The sequence below is a fragment of the Thalassophryne amazonica genome, chromosome 5 (genome assembly GCF_902500255.1).
Source record: "Thalassophryne amazonica chromosome 5, fThaAma1.1, whole genome shotgun sequence".
Lineage (NCBI taxonomy): Eukaryota > Metazoa > Chordata > Actinopteri > Batrachoidiformes > Batrachoididae > Thalassophryne > Thalassophryne amazonica.
Genome location: NC_047107.1, coordinates 85,880,973 through 85,895,917, shown reverse-complemented (window position 1 = coordinate 85,895,917; position 14,945 = coordinate 85,880,973). Strand labels below are relative to the sequence as shown.

Here is a 14,945-nt window from a genome sequence, read left to right as displayed (position 1 = left end):
GCCACAATCTGGCACCCAGGAATCCTTTAGATGGTAGGGTCACAATTTGATGCAAACAACATGAAAGTGTTGGTCCATGCTGCATGTGGTGGCATAATGGTGTGGCAACTCTATGAAACCATCATGTTAATATGGACCAAAATTACTGAGAAATGCTTCAGCACCTTATTTAAGGCAGATCTTTTGGCAAAAAGTTTGGGGTCACCAACTCTGCTCTGAAAGTAACTGTCCTGCATGTTGAACACGTCTTCCTGCTGCAGCCACTGCTGATTAGTCAAGTCTGGTTTTTCCTAGCTATTGAATAGCTAAACACACTTGATTTTCCTTAAAGGAGTGAGGAGAGTTGAAAAACATGCAGGATAAATGATCTCCAAGAGCAGGGTTGGTGACCCTTGCTGTGTACACTATAGTCAACAACAACTACAAAAACAATGAGTAACGTGCAGCAAAGCACCTATACCAAATTCAAATCGTTCTCCTTTTAAAACATGGGACTGTTGCAAAAATGACAATTTTGTGTCTAGTAAACTTCACTGACTAATGAATACATGTGTGTAGTATGTCCTGCATTGTATCTTTGCCTACAAAGATGTTGCTGTGAATTGCACTACATTAGTCAGTATCCCCTGCCCTTATGGAAACAGGGCTCTTCCTGTTGTTGTAGTCCACAACTATCTCCTTTGTTACCCTACATTATACTTTAGGTGGTTTTGCTCGCAGCAGTCCAAAAAGTCATCAATCACTGTTCTGAACTAACCTGCTCTTACACAACACATAATCACACAAAGCATTTGTGCAGGTGACATCAGCCTTTGTTGTATTTCAAGTATGTTCTGTAACGAATGAACACTAAATGGGCTAGGACAATCCCCTGGAAGAGCAGGGGCAGTCGTGGTGGTGGTGGTCGTGGGGGGGCTACCTGCTATGTCTGTCTGCAAGGCAGTTAATAATCAAGGTTAGCAACTAATCTGCCTCTGTTAGGTCTCTGACAGGAAATGTCTTCCCAGTATTTGTTTGTGGTGCTAAGCCAAAACAATTCCACCACTGAAACCCAAAGGTAACAGGGTAGCAGACACACAGCACAGATCTTCAGGACAAAGTTGGCTGATTTCAATGAGTGTTCCATCTGGAATTTTACTACAGAGCACTGGTTTAGCTACACATTTTCCCCATGTCCCTGCTCTGCCACAAGCTGATTAGCTTAAGCCATGGTCACAACCTGCCGTACTTGCACGTGCGTGCAGTCTACTTGCAAAAACGTGGGCTAAATTTGGAGATCCGTACGTCGTAAGTACTGCCTCAGTACGAATTTAGGACAGACACACGCAGACACGCCGTAGAGGTTTTAGTGCATGCAGAACTTTCGCTGCGGTCAGGCTGCGGATTCACCAGCAGTACAGATGACGCACGTTGTGAGTACTGCCTCAGTACGGATTCAAAGCAGCACATTTTCATTCAATTACTATTAAATTAACGAAATCCGTACGTAGGCAGTACGGATTATGGCACTCACCACATACTATGGAGGCCGACAGACTTGCATGCACAACGCAGCTTCTCACTTGAACTGGACTTTATTTCCAAACGTCAGCAACACAGACACTCCACAGCTTCAGTCTGTTAACTAGCTGTAACTTTTCAAGGCAAGTAAACACTTGTACAACTGACCGCTGCAGACTGGACATGCTCATGCATCGCCAACGCCGAAAAACACCTGCTGCTCCGGTCCCGCTTATAAAAAAAGAAAAGCGACCCCACACACACACACTGCTTTATTGTCAACTCTCTTTATCGTAGAGAAGCTTGAATCTTCGACTGGACTGGGTTGCTTGATGCGAGAACCCAGTCCAGTCGAAGATTCAAGCTTCTCTACTATGGAAACCACCTGGACAACTGAGAGCCTTCACAGAAACTCTCTTTATCGTTACACTCCTAGAGACGTGCACTGAACGTACTCCCTCCCTCCTCTTGCTACTGCCTCCGTACGTTTTCACAAAAACGTAGTGGCCGTGGCATCCGCAGAAAACGTACGGCGAAAAAAACGCATGGTGGGTTGTGACCGGGGCTTTATTCAGGTGTGCCAACCAACTGAGTACTAACAGACACCTGAAAGATCTCATGAAAACTGCCTGTACAGTATGAGCGAGCCTTTGTACACTTATATTTAGTTTGTCCAGTTACTTATAGGCTTTAAAAATGTAGGTTTGTGCATTTTTATAATGAAGTGGTTGTGCTTACGGCAGCCATAACTGTAACCACTTCGAATTCGGCTACAGTTACCGCAGCCGTAACCCTAAATCTTGGGGCTATGCGCCATTAATTGATGTTCTGTGAGTCTGTGCTAGCTGCTAACTACTCGTTTGTATAGTGGTAATTTGTCCTTTCCTGTCAAGCGGGAAACTTGATTCTCTGACAGGAAGAAAAAGATTTTTGTTTTTTCACTGCCTTCATATGAACCAACATTTCTTATTTCAGTTCATGTATATCTGAAACATTTTGGGTTATATGGGTTATTAGGATTAGAGCAGGGGTGGGCAATAACACCGAGACACTGCAGGTTTTCCTTGCAACCAATCACCTCAGCAGGTGGGTTGCTGATGAGCTTCTCTCCTGAACCTAAACACCTGCTCATCAATGAAATCACCTGCTGAGGTGATTGGTTGCAAGGAAAAGCTGCAGTGTCTCAGCCTTTCATAGCACATGATTACCCACCCCAGGGTTAGCGTGTCACATCACGACTGTAATAATAATCTACCAACACATACTTATGTTACAGTAGCAATATCCACTGCCTTTTTATAGTTGTAGTTCCAAAATGGTTGAAGCAACATTTTCATGAAACCATTTTCATTCATTTTTGAACCTGAAGCAAAATTACAAAAACTGTCCAACTGTCCAAATACTTATGGATCAGACTGTATTTACTAATACGAGCGAAGCGGCGTGAAGCTCGCTCTATGGTACAGGGAGTCCCAAACAGGAAGTGCCAAATTTTGAGTTCACAGTGAAACAGGAAATGTCAAACACTTCCTGGACAGTTCCTGAATTGACAGACAAAATCCCATGGAATCTTGAGGGAACACAGTGGCAAGTTCACATTGAAATAGGAAGTGCCAAATTTTGAGTCCACAGTGAAACAGGAAATGTCAAATGTTGAACACTTCCTGGCATGAGTGGAGCTAGAGCGGAGGCCAGGGTTGCACTGGACTCCCCTGAAATCTGATTGGACACAGATGATTGACATGTCATGGCACAACACATCTGATTGAAAAGAGCTGTATTTTGAAATCAGTGAGTCATTTTGACTGCTAGGTTCCTCGTGTCCAGTAGTTGGTGCTGTGTACCACAAAATGTTGTAATCCACCTTAGTAGAAGAAGAAAAATGTTTGCCTCAGATTTGAACTGAACACGTCCTTTGAACCGTGGACTAATAATGACACCAAAGTTATATTCAATCAATCAATTCAATTAATCAATTTTATTTATATAGCGCCAAATCACAACAAACAGTTGCCCCAAGGCGCTTTATATTGTAAGGCAAGGCCATACAATAATTACGTAAAAACCCCAACGGTCAAAACGACCCCCTGTGAGCAAGCACTTGGTGACAGTGGGAAGGAAAAACTCCCTTTTAACAGGAAGAAACCTCCAGCAGAACCAGGCTCAGGGAGGGGCAGTCTTCTGCTGGGACTGGTTGGGGCTGAGGGAGAGAACCAGGAAAAAGACATGCTGTGGAGGGGAGCAGAGATCGATCACTAATGATTAAATGCAGAGTGGTGCATACAGAGCAAAAGGAGAAAGAAACACTCAGTGCATCGTGGGAACCCCCCAGCAGTCTAAGTCTATAGCAGCATAACTAAGGGATGGTTCAGGGTCACCTGATCCAGCTCTAACTATAAGCTTTAGCAAAAAGGAAAGTTTTAAGCCTAATCTTAAAAGTAGAGAGGGTGTCTGTCTCCCTGATCTAAATTGGGAGCTGGTTCCACAGGAGAGGAGCCTGAAAGCTGAAGGCTCTGCCTCCCATTCTACTCTTACAACCCTAGGAACTACAAGTAAGCCTGCAGTCTGAGAGCGAAGCGCTCTATTGGGGTGATATGGTACTATGAGGTCCCTAAGATAAGATGGGACCTGATTATTCAAAACCTTATAAGTAAGAAGAAGAATTTTAAATTCTATTCTAGAATTAACAGGAAGCCAATGAAGAGAGGCCAATATGGGTGAGATATGCTCTCTCCTTCTAGTCCCTGTCAGTACTCTAGCTGCAGCATTTGAATTAACTGAAGGCTTTTCAGGGAACTTTTAGGACAACCTGATAATAATGAATTACAATAGTCCAGCCTAGAGGAAATAAATGCATGAATTAGTTTTTCAGCATCACTCTGAGACAAGACCTTTCTAATTTTAGAGATATTGCGTAAATGCAAAAAAACAGTCCTACATATTTGTTTAATATGCGCATTGAATGTCATATCCTGATCAAAAATGACTCCAAGATTTCTCACAGTATTACTAGAGGTCAGGGTAATGCCATCCAGAGTAAGGATCTGGTTAGACACCATGTTTCTAAGATTTGTGGGGCCAAGTACAATAACTTCAGATATTGGTAAGTAAACAACCATATCTTATGCTAGAAATAAGGTCCAGGTTGTTAAAAGCGGCATTTCCCCCTTAAATCGGGTTGTCTTATATATGAGTGTGTCTCCAGCGATTTTTAAATGAGCAGGCAGCTGTTGATTAAATAACCTCTTAATTTTACTGTCTGAAGAACTTAAATAACCTCTTAATTTTGCTCTCTGAGTGACACCAGGATGATGGATGCATTTCACTTAAAAATACACACGCTTGTACTGTACTCAAAAGTATTGGAACAACTGGCATTTCACACATTTTATTTGTTTATGCCATTTCAAATACAAATAAATAAATAAATAAATCTAAAGTTATCTTCCTTAAACTCAAACTGAAAGCAAATGACTACAACTTGATATAAATTAATTAAAAATATAAAAATCCAGCTTCCTGATGAAGTGGTGTGGAGGAGGATTTTCTTAAAAAGAAGACCTGAATGTTCAGCTACAATTTGCCAGAAGGGACATCTGAGATACAAGCCTAGATTTGATGTTTTGGTGAAAGAAACTTTTGTATTTCTTCATAATTGATGTAAATAAAGAAAAAATAAAATTAAAAATAATAATTTATATCTACATTAAAAAATGCTTAAAGTGGCAGGGGGTTAAGAGGGCTGTAATTAGGGGGGCTGTGGGGTGGACCCCCCCAAGAAGCTGAAGACAAAAAAGAAAAGTCCTTAAAAAGGTGGGGAGTCTGGGGGGGGGGGGGGGGGGGAAGCTGAAAGTTTTTAACCATGCTCATGCTCCCAAGAACCATTTTATTGAAAAAAAAAAAAAAAGTCTGAAGGACCTAATGACATGGTTAGATGGTGAGGAGCTTCCAGGCATGTGAGAGGCAAACAGAGAAATATACTTAGGGTGTGTGTGTGTGTGTGGGGGGGGGGGGGGGGGGGGTGCTCCACCAGAAGCTGAAAGGTTTTAGCCATGCTAATGCTCCCCTGAAGCATTTACTCAAAAAAAAAAAAAAAAAGTCTGAAGGACCAAAATGACATAGTGAGATGTTGAAGTAGTGATGTTAAGCTCGAGTCAGTCTGCTCGACACAGCATCGAGCTTTTTGAACCAGAAGTGTCAGTGAGCAGCATTTCGAGCACGCCCCATCACGTGACCACTGCGAGCGAGGCCTCGTTACATCACACCACGTGTCGAACTTTGCGGAAAATTCTAATAATCTGGGCGTTTCAATACGACCAGCCAAGTATTTAAATGAGATCTGAATCTCAGCTCAAACCGCGGGTTATTGAGAGGAGGAGATTGCTAGCGACACTGTTATTGTCAATTACCACGTGAATCTGAGCCAAGGAAAGCATTAGTTTATATTTAGGTCTAGTTTAGAGTTCATTTAGTATAGTTAGTTACATACACAAATAATCTAACATAGACAGACACACACCACACACAACAGGCATCCATTCATATACAACATTTATTCACACAGTACATCAACATAGGTTATAGGTTAGAGAGAGAGAGAGTGAGAGTGAGTGAGAGTGAGTAGTGGTGAGGAAGGGACATGGAGGAGCCAGTTCCAAAAGGAGCACAATCAATCGCTTCGGAGCACTTTGATCTAATAAGCCCCAAAAAGGTCAACTGCTTGATTTGTGCTCAAGAGTTGAGGTACAGTAACAATACATCTTCAATGCTGCGACACCTGAGGTCCAAACATCCCGAGACATCAATGGCTGCTGCTTCTGTTGCTGCTCCTGGAGCAGGACTCAGGCCAAGTAAAATGTATTTATTCTTTATCTAAGATTAAAACATACTCATAAACAAAAATAGCTCAGCATGTCAGACTGTATTTCCATTAAAGGCAGACAAGCTGATTTGGATGAGGCACTGGTGGACTATGTTGTGGAAGATGCACAACCGTTCAAAATAGTGGAGAGCAAAGTCTTCAGGGCTTTACTACAACGGTTTGACCCAACATATGCCTCCCTCCAGAGGAGAAGACCCGCTCAAATACTGGACGACACAAGTCGCAGTCTATCCCAATTTACAGAGAATGGCAAAAAATATTTGTCGATGCCAGCAACATCAGTGCCTTGCGAGCGGGTCTTCTCCAAAGCTGGAGAGGTGGTGAGGCAGAAGAGGAGCCAATTAAAATCCAGCACCATTGAAATTATTATTTTTTTTAATAAAAATTGTTGAAAGTTGCACAATCACCGTCTCCTATCCCCTCTATTGTAATTTACAAATTACAGCAACATAAGCACCATTTGCAGAAGCACATGCCTTTCTCACTTTTCCCGTCACATTTTATCCAAATATAGTTTGAGGAATGATAACACAAATCTACATATAGTCTACAATAAAGGCTTTCATAACCATTATGTGTGCATCTGTATGGACTATTTATTACATTAAAAAGACACAATAATACATATGACATTTTCTTTTATTATTATTATCTTTCAAGAACAAACCACATCAGTCATGAATTAATGCAAACATTTATCAGGGCGCTCGCTCAAGGTAATTAGTCACCCTTCAAACTGTATCAAACGCGTCGAAGCAGTGTGTCGATTTTCAGCCAGTTGTGTTGCAGTGGCTCATTGGTTCATGAGGCTTCGAAATTGCCATCACTATGTTGAAGAGCTTCGCTCATTCATGTCCGCGACATATACATATTACCATGACCTGTGAGTTGGTGTAAATGTAAAGAATGTTCCAAACATTTCAAAATCTTGTGGAACAAATTTCCATAACAAAAACGACAGGACTTGCTCAGACATTTTCATTTACATTTGGTGTCTGGGGGCTGGAACATTTGGAAATGGGAATTTTGGAGCAGCATACTGCACGACTGCACAAACCTGCATTGGATCACAGGACCTTTCCCACTGTGCACAGCACATAGTGCAGCAGATAAGTGAATATTTACTGAGGGATCCTTCAAATGGTGATGCAAGCACCAAATTTGGCACACATACTCCTTAGACATTACTCTTTTAAAAATGCCAGGTACCCACGTGAAGTTTCAATAGGCGGCCAAGAAGGGGTCAATTGAAGTATTACACAGGGGTCAAAATTTAAAAATGCTCCAATCATATTGAAAGGTATTCCATATTATTTGTCTGATCATAAAGATTCCAAAAAGGTATAGTTTGGACTATCTGTGAATGAATGTTCCGGAGTTATGGGGTAAAAACAGCAAGAACAGTGACAAAGGTCAATTTAATTTTGTACAGGGGTCAAATGTTAAAGTTGCTCCAATTTTGGTAAAAAATGATGCAAATTATTAGTTGGGTAAATACGGTTTTAAAAAGGAATAGTTTGCATCATGTATCATGCTTAGTTATCATGTTACAGGGTAGCATATGTCACATGTCATAGAATCCAATGGATGCTGATATTGTTTAACCTTTACTTTGCAAACCAAGCACGCAACACAGTCAAAACTATTCCATTTATTAATCCTATTAGCTCAACCAGTAATTTGCACCACTTTTTACCAACATTGGAGCAACTTTAACTTTTGACCCCTGTACAAACTGAAATTGACCTTTCTCAGTGTTCTTGCTGTTTTTACCCCATAACTCCAGACCATTCATTCACAGATAGTCCAAACCATACCTTTTTGGAATCTTTATCATCAGATAAATAATATGGAATACCTTTCAATATGATTGGAGCATTTTTAAATTTTGACCCCTGTGTAATACTTCAATTGACCCCTTCTTGGCCGCCTATTGAAAGTTCACATGGGTACCCGGCATTTTTAAAAGAGTAATGTCTAAGGAGTATGTGTGCCAAATTTGGTGCTTGCATCACCATTTGAAGCATATTTTTTTTCAGTTATCCGCTACACTAACACTGCATATAATCCTTTTAAAACCCACACAGCTCTGTACGGACCAGACAGCTGACAATCACCATCCTCTGACACGTGACTGACTGCACACGCTTCTGAAGCGACCTCATCCCTCCGATAACTTAAAAAAGGAAAGGACGAAAAGCGTGGTTTAAATACGTTGTCTTTTACCTCGTCGCCGACAGGTGTAGATGTCTCCTTTGTATCTCGCATTTTCTGTGCATCCGCAATTTGACCCGGCAGCACTGAGGGTGTACAGCTATCTGGTTACAAATCCTGAAGGAGGAGCGTAACGGTGAAAAAGAAGCCGCCATTTTTCTGCGCGTGCCATAGAGTGAGTCCAAATTAACAATTCCCTATGTATTAATATCTCTCTGTTATTTATTACACAGTGAGCAGCGTATTGAGATTTACGACACTTTCGCCAATTAGCTTCCTAACCTTAAGTGCAGCGCCGCGTCACTCACATATAACATATGTGAAGCAAAGCATTGTGGGAAGTTGAGTTAAAAAAAACGGTACGTACGTTTGTGTGCACGGAAAGAGGGCGGAGCCTCATCCGGTAGCGGATGAAGAGGAGAGGATCAAAACAATATGAATACAGATTGTGTCATTGTCTTTAATTATATTTACAGTTCCGTGCCAACATTTTAGGCACATTTATTGGCACTCAAATCTTTAAATAAAGTGTAAAGCTGCTAAATATCTAATATGACTAAATGCATGTCCACTTTTCCCCTTCAAAAATGCCTTCTGAATGCCTTTGTGGTCTTCTGCACTTTATAAAAGAATGGGGTTGTACAGTATTTTATGATCTCTTGATCTATTTGTCATGAAAAAAATTGTTGAAACTTGCCATTTATTACGAATTAAATGTGTTATAATAATAATCATAATAATAATGATAATAGTAATAATTTTATTTATAAAGCATCTTCAAGTCAAAAATTCTATGTGCTGTACATATTGAAACAAAAACAATCATATATTTTTTTTCATAAATCACCTCAAAAATTCTGCTTGCTGTACATATTGAAACAAAAATACTAATATTTAATTAATAATTCATTTATTGTGTAAAAAGTGTATGCAAAAATGTATATACGAGGTCTGTCAATAAAGTATAGGTCCTTTTTATTTTTTTTCAAAAACTATATGGATTTCATTCATATGTTTTTACGTCAGACATGCTTGAACCCTCGTGCGCATGCGTGAGTTTTTCCACGCCTGTCGGTGACGGCATTCGCCTGTGAGCACTCCTTGTGGGAGGAGTCGTCCAGCCCCTCGTCGGAATTCCTTTGTCTGAGAAGTTGCTGAGAGACTGGCGCTTTGTTTGATCAAAATTTTTTGTAAACCTGTGAGGCGCATCGAAGTGGACACGGTTCGAAAAAATAAGCTGGTTTTCGGTGAAAATTTTAACGACTGATGAGAGATTTTGAGGTGATACTGTCGCTTTAAGGACTTCCCACGGCGCGAGACGTCGCGCAGCGCTCTCAGGCGCCGTCGTCAGCCTGTTTCAAGCTGAAAACCTCCACATTTCAGGCTCTATTGATCCAGGGCGTCGTGAGAGAACAGGGAAGTTTCAGAAGAAGTCGGTTTCAGCATTTTATCCGGATATTCCACTGTTAAAGGAGATTTTTTTAATGAAAGACGTGCGGACGGATTGCAGCGTCGGCTCGCAGCCGCTGCGACGCTCCGCCACAGGAAAAACACCTCTGTTGGAAGCCTTAAGGACAAGTTGGAAAATGTCCAGCTGTTAAACAGTTTCTCATATACTCACTCCACTGAAAGCCATCAAAAGCCGCCTGGATTTTACAAATGGTTATCAACACGGAGGTGTGTTTCCTGTGGCGCCGCACCGTGCCGGCTGCGTCCCGACGCACGGACCCGTCCGCACATCTTTCATTAAAAAAATCTCCTTTACCAGTGGAATATCCGGATAAAATGCTGAAACCGACTTCTTCTGAAACTTCTCTGTTCTCTCACGACGTCCTGGATCAATAGAGCCTGAAATGTGGAGGTTTTCAGCTTGAAACAGGCTGACGACGGCGCCTGGGAGTGCTGCACGACGTCCCGCACCGTGGGAAGTCCTTAAGCGACAGTATCACCTCAAAATCTCTCATCAGCCGTTAAAAGTTTCACTGAAAACCAGCTTAATTTTTCGAACCGTGTCCACTTCGATGTGTCTCACAGGTTTAGAAAAAATTTTGATCAAACAAAGCGCCAGTCTCTCAGCAACTTCTCAGACAAAGGAATTCCGACGAGGGGCTGGACGACTCCTCCCACAAGGAGTGCTCACAGGCGAATGACGTCACCGACAGGCGTGGAAAAACTCACGCATGCGCACGAGGGTTCAAGCATGTCTGACGTAAAAACATATGAATGAAATCCATATAGTTTTTGAAAAAAATAAAAGGACCTATACTTTATTGACAGCCCTCGTAATCACACATCATAGCAATGAATTAAGAAGAAAACAAATCAAATCAATTTTATTTATATAGCACCAAAACACAACAAACAGCTGCCCCAATGCGCTTTATATTGTAAGGCAAGGCCATACAATAATTACGGAAAAACCCCAACGGTCAAAACGACCCCCTGTGAGCAAGCACTTGGCGACAGTGGGAAGGAAAAACTCCCTTTTAACAGGAAGAAACCTCCAGCAGAACCAGGCTCAGGGAGGAGCAGTCTTCTGCTGGGACTGGTTGGGGCTGAGGGAGAGAACCAGGAAAAAGACATGCTGTGGAAGACAGCAGAGATCAATCACTAATGATTAAATGCAGAGTGGTGCATACAGAGCAAAAAGAGAAAGAAACACTCAGTGCATCATGGGAACCCCCCAGCAGTCTAAGTCTATAGCAGCATAACTAACCATAACCAGCCCTAACTATAAGCTTTAGCAAAAAGGAAAGTTTTAAGCCTAATCTTAAAAGTAGAGAGGGTGTCTGTCTCCCTGATCTGAATTGGGAGCTGGTTCCACAGGAGAGGAGCCTGAAAGCTGAAGGCTCTGCCTCCTATTCTACTCTTACAAACCCTAGGAACTACAAGTAAGCCTGCAGTCTGAGAGCGAAGCGCTCTATTGGGGTGATATGGTACTATGAGGTCCCTAAGATAAGATGGGACCTGATTATTCAAAACCTTATAAGAAGAATAATTTTATATTCTATTCTAGAATTAACAGGAAGCCAGTGAAGAGAGGCCAATATGGGTGAGATATGCTCTCTCCTTCTAGTCCCTGTCAGTACTCTAGCTGCAGCATTTTGAATTAACTGAAGGCTTTTCAGGGAACTTTTAGGACAACCTGATAATAATGAATTGCAATAGTCCAGCCTAGAGGAAATAAATGCATGAATTAGTTTTTCAGCATCACTCTGAGACAAGACCTTTCTAATTTTAGAGATATTGCGCAAATGCAAAAAAAGCAGTCCTACATATTTGTTTAACATGCTCATTGAATGACATATCCTGATCAAAAATGACTCCAAGATTTCTCACAGTATTACTAGAGGTCAGGGTAATGCCATCCAGAGTAAGGATCTGGTTAGACATCATGTTTCTAAGATTTGTGGGGCCAAGTACAATAACTTCAGTTTTATCTGAGTTTAAAAGCAGGAAATTAGAGGTCATCCATGTCTTTATGTCTGTAAGACAATCCTGCAGTTTAGCTAATTGGTGTGTGTCCTCTGGCTTCATGGATAGATAAAGCTGGGTATCATCTGCGTAACAATGAAAATTTAAGCAATGCTGTCTAATAATACTGCCTAAGGGAAACGTATAAAGTGAATAAAATTGGTCCTAGCACAGAACCTTGTGGAACTCCATAATTAACCTTAGTCTGTGAAGAAGATTCCCCATTTACATGAACAAATTGTAATCTATTCGATAAATATGATTCAAACCACCGCAGCGCAGTGCCTTTAATACCTATGGCATGCTCTAATCTCTGTAATAAAATTTTATGGTCAACAGCATCAAAAGCAGCACTGAGGTCTAACAGAACAAGCACAGAGATGAGTCCACTGTCTGAGGCCATAAGAAGATCATTTGTAACGTTCACTAATGCTGTTTCTGTACTATGATGGATTCTAAAACCTGACTGAAACTCTTTAAATAGACCATTCCTCTGCAGATGATCAGTTAGCTGTTTTACAACTACCCTTTCAAGAATTTTTGAGAGAAAAGGAAGGTTGGAGATTGGCCTATAATTAGCTAAGATAGCTGGGTCAAGTGATGGCTTTTTAAGTAATGGTTTATTTACTGCCACCTTAAAGCCTGTGGTACATAGCCAACTAATAAAGATAGACTGATCATATTTAAGATCGAAGCATTAATTAATAGTAGGGCTTCCTTGGGCAGCCTGGTAGGAATGGGGTCTAATAGACATGTTGATGGTTTGGAGGAAGTAACTAATGAAAATAACTCAGACAGAACAATCGGAGAGAAAGAGTCTAACCAAATACCAGCATCACTGAAAGCAGCCAAAGATTACAATATGTCTTTGGGATGGTTATGAGTAATTTTTTCTCTAATAGTTAGAATTTTATTAGCAACAAAAGTCATGAAGTCATTACTAGTTAAAGTTAAAGGAATACTCGGCTCAATAGAGCTCTGACTCTTTGTCAGCCTGGCTACAGTGCTGAAAAGAAACCTGGGGTTGTTCTTATTTTCTTCAATTAGTGATGAGTAGTAAGATGTCCTAGCTTTACGGAGGGCTTTTTTATAGAGCAACAGACTCTTTTTCCAGGCTAAGTGAAGATCTTCTAAATTAGTGAGATGCCATTTCCTCTCCAACTTACGGGTTATCTGCTTTAAGCTGCGAGTTTGAGAGTTATACCACGGAGTCAGGCACTTCTGATTTAAGGCTCTCTTTTTCAGAGGAGCTACAGCATCCAAAGTTGTCTTCAATGAGGATGTAAAACTACTGGCGAGATACTCTATCTCACTCACAGAGTTTAGGTAGCTACTCTGCACTGTGTTGGTATATGGCATTAGAGAACATAAAGAAGGAATCATATCCTTAAACCTAGTTACAGCATTTTCTGAAAGACTTCTACTGTAATGAAACTTATTCCCCACTGCTGGGTAGTCCATCAGAGTAAATGTAAATGTTATTAAGAAATGACCAGACAGAAGGGAGTTTTCAGGGAATACTGTTAAGTCTTCAATTTCCATACCATAAGTCAGAACAAGATCTAAGATATGATTAAAGTGGTGGGTGGACTCATTTACATTTTGAGCAAAGTCAGTTGAGTCTAATAATAGATTAAATGCAGTGTTGAGGCTGTCATTCTCAGCATCTGTGTGGATGTTAAAATCGCCCACTATAATTATCTTATCTGAGCTAAGCACTAAGTCAGACAAAAGGTCTGAAAATTCACAGAGAAACTCACAGTAACGACCAGGTGGATGATAGATAATAACAAAACTGGTTTTTGGGACTTCCAATTTGGATGGACAAGACTAAGAGTCAAGCTTTCAAATGAATTAAAGCTCTGTCTGGGTTTTGGATTAATTAATAAGCTGGAATGGAAGATTGCTGCTAATCCTCCGCCTCGGCCTGTGCTAGGAGCGTTCTGGTAGTTAGTGTGACTCGGGGGTGTTGACTCATTTAAACTAACATATTCATCCTGCCGTAACCAGGTTTCTGTAAGGCAGAATAAATCAATATGTTGATCAATTATTATATCATTTACTAACAGGGACTTAGAAGAGAGAGACCTAATGTTTAATAGACCACATTTAACTGGTTTAGTCTGTGGTGCAGTTGAAGGTGCTATATTATTTTTTCTTTTTGAATTTTTATGCTTAAATCGATTTTTGCTGGTTATTGGTGGTCTGGGAGCAGGCACCGTCTCTACGGGGATGGGGTAATGAGGGGATGGCAGGGGGAGAGAAGCTGCAAAGAGGTGTGTAAGACTACAACTCTGCTTCCTGGTCCCAACCCTGGATAGTCACGGTTTGGAGGATTTAAGAAAATTGGCCAGATTTCTAGAAATGAGAGCTGCTCCATCCAAAGTGGGATGGATGCCGTCTCTCCTAACAAGACCAGGTTTTCCCCAGAAGCTTTGCCAATTATCTATGAAGCCCACTTCATTTTTTGGACACCACTCAGACAGCCAGCAATTCAGGGAGAACATGCGGCTAAACATGTCACTCCCGGTCCGACTGGGGAGGGGCCCAGAGAAAACTACAAAGTCCGACATTGTTTTGCAAAGTTACACACCGATTCAATGTTAATTTTAGTGACCTCCGATTGGCGTAACCGGGTGTCATTACTGCCGACGTGAATTACAATCTTACCAAATTTACGCTTAGCCTTAGCCAGCAGTTTCAAATTTCCTTCAGTGTCGCCTGCTCTGGCCCCCGGAAGACAATTGACTATGGTTGCTGGTGTCGCTAACTTCACATTTCTCAAAACAGAGTCGCCAATAACCAGAGTTTGATCCTCGGCGGGTGTGTCGCCTAGTGGGGAAAAACGGTTAGAAATGTGAACGGGTTGGCATTG

General features: G+C 41.3%; 1 protein-coding gene across 3 annotated transcripts in view; it reads right to left on the bottom strand.

The window, feature by feature from the left end:
* The window catches only part of mthfd2l (methylenetetrahydrofolate dehydrogenase (NADP+ dependent) 2 like), a 116,868-nt gene that overhangs the window by 45,604 nt on the left and 56,319 nt on the right, over positions 1-14,945 (bottom strand). The window contains exon 1 of one of the 3 annotated variants that reach the window (XM_034170772.1): positions 8,609-8,924. The exons of 1 other annotated variant lie outside the window; for it this stretch is intronic. In XM_034170772.1, coding sequence (XP_034026663.1) covers positions 8,609-8,751 — 143 coding nt within the window. In that variant the 5' untranslated portion in view covers positions 8,752-8,924. Of the gene's footprint in view, positions 1-8,608; positions 8,925-14,945 lie in introns of those variants that run through there. One more of the 3 variants, XM_034170773.1, reaches the window with a different exon arrangement.